At 48.1% G+C, this 8,734-nt stretch overlaps 1 protein-coding gene across 1 annotated transcript in view; it reads left to right on the top strand.

Moving 5' to 3' along the window:
• Positions 1-8,734, top strand: part of Galnt18 (polypeptide N-acetylgalactosaminyltransferase 18) — a 310,242-nt gene that overhangs the window by 219,319 nt on the left and 82,189 nt on the right. Inside the window, exons 4-5 of the mRNA XM_013347654.2 lie at positions 2,832-3,015; positions 5,308-5,505. Of these exons, the coding sequence (XP_013203108.2) occupies positions 2,832-3,015; positions 5,308-5,505 (382 nt within the window). The remainder of the gene's footprint in view (positions 1-2,831; positions 3,016-5,307; positions 5,506-8,734) is intronic.

The raw sequence follows: 8,734 nt of genomic DNA, 5'->3' as shown, positions 1-8,734 counted from the left end.
GAGAGCGCTGTAGTTGTGTGCTAGATTGCTTGCTTAGCATGTATGAGGTTTTAGATTTAATCCTCAGTACAGATCCCCCGAACAAATAAACAACCCACACATTTCACACTTTTTTCATATAGTTTACATAGGGGAAAAGTTAAAGATGGTTTTAATCTTTCAGATTAGAATTTTAAAAATCAAAGTCTTGAGTTAGATAGCGAAGCAAAAATGTGGCTCAAGCTATAATGATTAGTCATTATATCTATCCCCAAGCTTCCCGGCAGCCTTAGCTAAAGGCAGGGGTGATCTGTTATGTGCTTGTATTTAGTTATAAGGTGAAAGAGAATATTTTCTATTTCACAGCAAGTTCTGAGAAATACTTTTAATATATAAAATATTTAGCAAGGTATATAATATACATTAATTTATAAAATATTAATATATATATATAATGTATATCTCACAGGCAACATTTTGGAGACATTTTCTGAGAACATGGAAGTGCCTTTGAGGTATCTAATACTTAACAGTTGACAGAGGTTGGAGGAAAGCATGGAAGCTGAGTTAGGTGACTGGACCAGAATCCTCCATCTTCTGGAATATTTTAAGCATCTCAATGCCCTTTTCTTCTCCTACCCCACCCTCCCTGTCTCCCCCTCCTACTCTTTACCCCCACGCCTTACCTTCTAACCCTCTTTCTCCGTGCCTGCATTGGCAGTGACTGACACACCTTTGAATCTGAGCACGATTAGAATTCAGCTGGCTTCAGGCAGACTTGCCCATCGGCAGCCTTTGTCTGGCTCCCTGGTGACCGGTTATAATGGAACTAGAACTTTTAGCAAAACAGAATCTGTCCCACTTGCCGTACCTTCTCAGCTGACCCTTCTGTGTCTGACATATGTCTGTGCCCCCGTCTTATGGCTCACCCTGCTTTGTCTAAAGACAATCCGAGAAGTCACCGGCTTCAAACATCCAATGCCGCTTGGCATAGAATCCTGCAGTCAGGGCGTGGGTCTCCAGGCAGCTTGTCAGTGAGCTTATGTCTGCTCTGCATGATGCCATGGATTCGTCTGGCTCTTTCTGACCTTTGCATCTCTTCACTGGGGTCGGAGGATCTGCGATGGCTTGCCTGCCTGTCTGGATCACTCATCCTCTGGGAGGCTAGCTTCTGCTTCTGGCCAGCCAGAAAGAGAAAGCTGGAGCTTGCCTGAGATAGACAAGGGAGTGCATGAACTCACCTTAGGGAGGAGGAACTCCTGGGGGGACCCTTTGGTGGTAACCCCCTCATCAGTGTTTTAGAACATCATTCTTGGTGTGTACGAGCTAAGGTATTTACATCGAGTACATACACATTCCTTGTGTCAACATGGAATACAGAACTGCCCATGACTCATTGTGCCCTTGTTAGATTCACCCCTGGTGATAGGTGGTTGGCTCAAAATGAATCCTCCTCAACAGACTGTGAGGAGTCCTGGGTTCTTGCTTCCTCTGCTAGGGAAGTATAATGATCTTGGCTGCTATATCCTCCCAGGCTGAGAACTCCCATCATGGAGGTATAGAAACAGCATGGTACATACCAAGCCAGGCCCAGTTACAATGGGTAGCAGCCCACTGACCCCCTTGTCTCCACAGCTCAATGCTTGCCATTGGCCTCCCAGAAACACGATGGAGGCAGAGTACAAGTTAAGGTATCAGCCACTGGGGCACCTCTGGCTGGCAGGAGGAGCAATAGAGGGGGATGGGCAGGAGGAAGCAACTGAGCGCAGAAGAAGCCTGGTCTATTTTCTCGCTGCTCTGACCAAATACATGACAAGAAGCAATTTAAGGGGAGAGAAGTTTGCTTCCACTCATGGTTTGGCAAGAGGCAGTCCTTTGAAATTATTGTCCCCAGCACATGAGGTGTCTTGTTATAACATGCTGGCTGCTGGGACTACAGATTCCCCGCCCCACCCCCACCCCCAACAGTAATGTGCTTCTTCTAGCTAGGTCCCAGCCCCCGGTGGTTCATGTCCTCCGTGTGTTATTCACTGTGGGCTGGTGAGTGACTCGGGGAAAGAAGGAGCTCCGATGTGATCCAGGACTTTCAGCCCAGAGATGCAATGCAGTTTGGTTTCTCAGTTATGGGCCGGAAGGAGGAGAGAGGATTCTGGATACAGCTGTGTAGGTGACCCTTGCAATAGAGCCAAGTCTCCAGCGGTACAGGACCATGAAGGATCAACACCTAAAAGACGTGATATCCCAGGTGTGGCCCTAGCTAGCAGCTTTGTGGGAGACACGTGGCTGGGATAAAGGCAGAGCAGCAAGTTCCTGCCTAGCCAAGGACAGGGCTCCACTACCTGGGGGCTGCAGAGATGATTGCCCTCCCTCACAGACAGGGCAGCACTGAGTGGGCAGGGGTAGACAAAGGTAGCTTTGTGGGATCTCCCAAACGGTCCCCAGAACTGTGCCGCCAGCTGAGGACTAAGCATTCAAACACGTGAGCCTTTAGGGAACACTTTGGATCCTATTCCAAATTTTGATGGTACAGGCCCGTCAAATCCATAGTGTGAACCTGCCTCCGACACTCATGTGCTGTGTGAGCCCCACCTTCCAGTCGCCTTGCTGTGATGAACTAGACAACGTGTGTGGGTTCTTGATAAATGTCCGATCCTGAAGCTAAACAAATGCCATCTTCCTGTTTCCCCTCCAAGTTAAGCTATGCTGGCCACCACTGGGAGCTAGTGAAAACCTGGAGTGGGTGCAACAGGGGGTGCGCTTGCCTCCTGGGAAGGGGCGGCGTTTCACCTCAGTACTGTGACTCTTTTGGTTGTTTCAACTTTGGCTCTTACTCAGTTCCTTCTCACCCACAGAGGAGCTCAAAGAGAAGCTGACGGAATACGTGGACAAGGTGAATGGCCAGAAGCCAGGCTTCATCAAAGTTGTGCGCCACAGCAAGCAGGAAGGCCTCATCCGCTCCAGGGTCAGCGGCTGGAGGGCAGCCACGGCCCCTGTGGTAGCCCTGTTTGATGCCCACGTGGAGTTCAATGTGGGCTGGTAAGTGCTTCAGGGACAGGAGGGGTCCCAGTGTGACCTGGTGGGTCTGACTCAGAAGTGCAGTGCATTCTGGGAGCTCAGTTATGGGCTAGAAGATTAGAAGAGGGTTGTGGGGACAGCTGAGGTATGGGTGTGTGAATGGGCCAAATCTTGTAATAAGTCTCAGCCTCAGGCAGAGCAAAGAGTCAGGGGTCAGCACTTGAAGGGTGTGGGAACACCCAATCTAACTTGCCACCCAGCTCGCAAATAAATACACAGAGACTTGTTCTTACTTATGAATGCCCGGCCTTAGCTTGGCTGGTTTCTAGCAGCTTTTTACATTTAAATTATCCCATTTTTCTTTAACTGTATTTTGTCTCTGGACTTTTTACCTTTCTTTATTCTATATATCTTTCTTTCCTTCTTATTTTGTTGCTAGCTGGGTGGCTGTGTGGCTGGCCCCTGGAATTCTCCTCTCTTTCTCCTTTTCTTGTTCCTTGCTTTCTTTCCTAGATTTCTCCTATTTATTCTCTCTGCATGCCAGCCCCACCTATCCTTTCTCCTGCCTAGCCTTTGGCCATTCAGCTCTTTATTAGACTAATCAGGTGTTTTAGGTAGACAGAGTAATACAGCTTTATAGAATTAAACAAATACAACATAAAAGAATATAGCACATCTTTGCATCATTAAGCAAATATTCTGCAGCATAAATGAATGTAACACATCTTAAACTAATATTCCACAACACCGATCAGGAAGACAAGCATATACAAAAGGCAAAGCAGAGAGATGGCTCAGTGGTTAAGAGCACTGGCTGCTCTTGCAAGGAACCCATATTCCCTTCCTGTTAGTTTCCAGCACCCACATGGCAGCTGATGCCCATCCGTAACTCCAGTTCCAGGAGACCCATTGCCCTCTTCTGGCACTGTCAGGTACTGCATGCAAGTCATGCACATTCATGCATGCAGACCAAACACTCAGACACATAAAACAGAAATAAATTAAACTTAACCACAACAAAAAAAGCAGAGTGTTTCTGTCTAGCCGAGCATGGGACTTCAGAGTTGCAAACAACAGAGTTGGAGCAGATACAACACAGATGCCTTACTTCACAGACAGAGCAGGACCAAATGGGCAGAGGTGGGTAGAGGTGGCTCCCTGCATCCTCAAATGCCCTTGGAACCTCCATCCCAGCAAAACTAAGTCGTATTCAGTCTTCCTTTGTGAAGTCAGGCTGGCTAGGTGCCAGATGGGGTAAGCATGAGAGCTGACAAGTGGCCTCTGTGGCTGCTACTGAACCCTCACAGGACAGATGATATTGGCTTCCTGCAGGGCTATGAATGTATGGTGTTGCTCACTATGTGTAGCTCTGTCTGGACATGGAGGCAGATGCTAAGGCTGACTTGTAGCTGGGATATGTATCTCCTGCCCTCTTTCCTCAAGTGCTTGGTGGCCTCGGTGTCTCCACTCCCCTTCCTGTCTCCATGGTGCCACTGCCTGCCTAGGTCCTGCTCCTCTGTCTTGGGGGAGCAGGGTGAGGAGGGCACGCTGGCAGCAAGGAGTGGCAGGGCCTACAGGCAGCCTGGGAGGGACGCGGCATCACAGGCCTAAACTCCTTAGGTTGCAGCAAGTCATTTTTTATTCTTGAAGTCCCTGTGTGCTATTTGTGACTATTTAAAAAGCATTTCCACTGGATTTATGGCCGGCCAAGGAGAGGGACACTTACTATTTCAAGCTGATTTGAATAAACAATTATGCACAGAATATATTATTAATGAGAAGCTTATCATTCCTGTCGGCAAACACATTATTCTCCTGCTACCCAGAGGGGCATGCCAGTCCCTGGGGGGAGGCCTGGATGCCCACTCCTCCTGAGGCAAAGGAGAATGTAACTTCGCCCACACCTCCTGCCTCTTCCTTCAGGTTGGTTCAAGCAAAATCAAAACCCAGGTTAAAAGTTTCCTCTAAAGTCTCAACTCTATTCCTTCTATATATATATATATATATATATTTACTTCTTTTTATCTTGATTTTTGTTGTAGGGGTGAGGGGGGGAAATAATCATACAGGCTAAGTGAGAATCTCTCAGTTCAGCCCTGGTTATACTGAAGGGTCCACTGGGCTTCTTGCCCACTCCGAAGTCCTTACTTAGCAGGGGACATCAACCCCTGGGGATGCAGAAACCACTCCTCTCTATCTTTGGGGAGCAGCAGTTCCTTCCTCTTGCTGTTGGCAAGTGACCATGGTGAGCTGCTCCTCTGTCCTCTGCCCACCTTGGCGGCAGTAATAGCTCTCCTCTTCCTTCCTGCTCAGGGCGGAGCCAGTCCTCACGCGCATCAAGGAAAACCGGAAACGGATCATCTCGCCGTCTTTCGATAACATCAAATATGACAACTTTGAGATAGAAGAGTACCCACTGGCCGCCCAAGGCTTCGACTGGGAGCTGTGGTGCCGCTACCTGAACCCACCCAAGGCCTGGTGGAAACTGGAGAACTCCACAGCCCCAATCAGGTGTGGAACCCTTCCTCTTTGAGAGAGAGCAGAGAGCTGCCTGGACCCTCAGACAAGGGCTTCCCTCCCTACCCAGGCCCAGTGTGGATGGCAGAGAGAGGGGAAGGTGGACCGGAGTCACCGTGTGAGCCTCAGGCTCTGCTCACAAGCTCTTGGGTCCTTGAAAAGAATCAGGGGAGTGATCAGAACCCCAAAGCCTCAAAGGCACAGACTTTTAAAAACAGATTCATTTTTTTGTTTTTATTTTGTGTGTGTGTGTGTGTGTGTGTGTGTGTCTGTGTCTGTGTCTGTGTCTGTGTCTGTGTGTCTGTGTGTACCTGGGGAGGATATCAGATGCCCTGGAACTGGAGTGACAGGCTGTCATGAACTGGCTAATGTGAGCGGTGGAAACTGAACTCAGGTCCTCAGGAAGAGCAGGAAGCACTCTTACCAACGGGCACCTATGACCCCTAAGTTACTCATTTTCACACACCACCATCTACAGCTGCTGGGTGTAGAGTACCATGGTTGATGCTAGAGATCCAGAGGGAGTAAGATTTGATTTTCAAGTTCTCCAAGCCTGGAATACAGTGTGGGGGACGGGGAACACACCCATATTGACTCTGCTTCACGGGTGGAAAGCATGCATACAGCAGGGAGAGGGGAAGCATCAGAGCTAATTTTCAAGGGTGAGAAGGAGATGACTAGGTTGAGAGTGACACCCATGTGTGACACTTCTGGTCACAGGAGGCTCTGAGAGACCCTAAGGAGGAGTGTGAGCAGCCCCAACAATGAGGTCAAAACAGACCCTGGGACCTGGATGATGCCTGGGTTTTATCCTGTAGAACACACACCAATGGTCTCCAACTGCATTTCAAGAGCCCCACACTCCTTCTGCCTTTGATACTGTCTCCCGAGACCCGCGACTGGCTTCCCTCTGCTGCCTCAGGAGTTCTGCAGCAGGCAGCTTTACCAGCTCTGTTTCTGGGTGTGGGTGACAGAGCAAACATTTGCTCCCCACCATTAAATAGACAAATGGCACCAGAAGGTGACTTGGAGGGCCACATTGGAATAAGAACACAGTCTAACTTTGTACTGAGAGAGAGAGAGAGAGAGAGAGAGATTATGAAAACTGTCATTCAAAGAATAAATATCTCAAGTGTTATTACTGGAAACAGATTTCATACAGAAAATAGGATGGAAGAAAACTCACCTGAGATTTCTTTTGTGGCTTCCTCAGTCTGTCGTGTGTTGCTATAACACAATATGAGAGGAGGGACAATGTATGAAGAAGGATGTTTATTTGACTCCCCGCACTGGAGGTGGAAGGTCTGAGAAGGGGTGGTCCCACCTGGCCAGCCTCTGCTGAGGGCCTTTAGTTGTGTTGGAGGAGGAAGGTGACATCACATGGCAGGAGAAAAGGGGAAAAGAGCCACACATGGAGAGACTAAGTGTGTAAAATGGGCTTGATTTCAGGTGTTTCTAATCTGTGACCCTGGGAAGTGTTCATCCCAGGATAGGTATGACTGCCACCCAATACGATTGTAGGCGACAGCATCATAGCACAGTGTGAAAAGTTTGGCTATGTCTGCATCAAGAATTAATCGGATCCCCTCAGAGCTACATCTATTCATCCTCATTCATTTCATTTATTCTTTGAGAAATATATGCATGCATGTATGTATGTATGTATGTATGTATGTATGTATGTATACAATGCCCACCCCTCACCCACAGCTCCTCCCAGACAACCCCCCCCATACCTCCAAAGTTGTGTCTTTATCTGTTACTCAGTCCAATTAGTGTACCTGAGTGTACGGTCACCTGCTGAAACATGAGAACCCTACCAGGAGCTTTATCCCTGATAAAAAGTGATTCCCCTCTACCAACAGCCATTGATGGCAGGTGAGGTGGGCCTTTGTAAACCTCTCCTCCGTCCCTGGTGGAATCTTGACTGACTTGATCTTGTGTGAAGGTCTTGTGCAAACAACCCCAGCCCCAGGCAGTTCCTTCAGGGATCATTTCCACAGCTATTACATTAATCCCTTCTGAGTGTGGCTGCCCTGAGATCTACTCACCTTTTGCAAGACTGCACATCCTGAGACCTCCTACCTCTCAATGCTGAGCTCCCAGCATGGGAACCTTTGGAGGGGATGCACTCCAAGCATGTCCAAGCCACCGCGGCTGCCCTATTACTTTGTTGGGAGCCTGCTGTGTGCCTGGGCCTTTTACACACATGGTCCATTGAATCCACATTATAATCCGATATCAACTCATTGTGCCGTCCCTGTTCAACAAGACGAGAGCAAAACGGAAGCAAGACTGAGACAGGAGAATGGTCCTACTGAGGGTGGTAGAAGTGGAGCTGGGTTCTACTAGACTCACTTAGACTCTGTGACGTGTTAACACCCCCCCTGCCTGATTACTGTTGAGTTCACAGCTAGTGTGGCTCATTCCTGCCTCAATCTGCCCAACGTTATCAGAGGGAAATCAGCCCCTGTGCTAAGGGTGTTCTTGCCGAAGATAGCATGAACCTTAGCTGTCTCTCTTCTGCTCACCACCAAAGATCCTGGGATGCTCTTCATGGGCAGAGTTGTGCTCTGCATCTTTTCCAGAGGATAGCATCCTGACCATTTATTTTCCATCTCCACTCAATTCTTATTTTTATTAGGAATGTAGGTGAGAAATGAGATTCTGGAAGCTTTAGGTCATTTCTGGTTTCGTCGCGATATGAAGATAGTCCCACTGGAGACAGAGTTTACATAAGTGTACTACAAGCACTCCAGAACTTCATTCTCTGGAGCTGCGTGTTAGTGTTTGCCCACACATGTTACTATAAGGGGCGCTCAACACTTGCCTCTGGTGTAGTGAGAAATCTCATTTTTAAGATGGTTACTCACTGGGTTCCCAAGTCTCCGACTGACCCAGTCAAGAAAATCCTCTCGAGTCTATAACTAGTCCAAAAAGAAATCCAAGAAATCAATCAGAGCATTTCTATCTGAAAACCATGAATTTCGTTTCTAAGAATCTATATGCTCCCTTTCATTTAGCCTAACCGGAAGCTCAGAACCAACATCTGGGCTCATTTTAAGAACTGTGATGGAGAGCTAGGGAGATGACTCACTGATTAAGAGCAGAGTCTTGCTTCTCTTCCAGGGGACCCATTTCCTAACACCCATACTGGGCAGCTCAAGGCACCTGTAACTCCAGCTCTAGAGGATTTGATTTGATGACCTCTTCTGCCCCCGCC

The sequence above is a fragment of the Microtus ochrogaster genome, chromosome 8 (assembly GCF_000317375.1).
Source record: "Microtus ochrogaster isolate Prairie Vole_2 chromosome 8, MicOch1.0, whole genome shotgun sequence".
In the NCBI taxonomy this organism is placed as follows: domain Eukaryota; kingdom Metazoa; phylum Chordata; class Mammalia; order Rodentia; family Cricetidae; genus Microtus; species Microtus ochrogaster.
The sequence above is the reverse complement of the archived record's forward strand: the minus strand, read 5'-3'. Positions and strand labels throughout refer to the sequence as shown.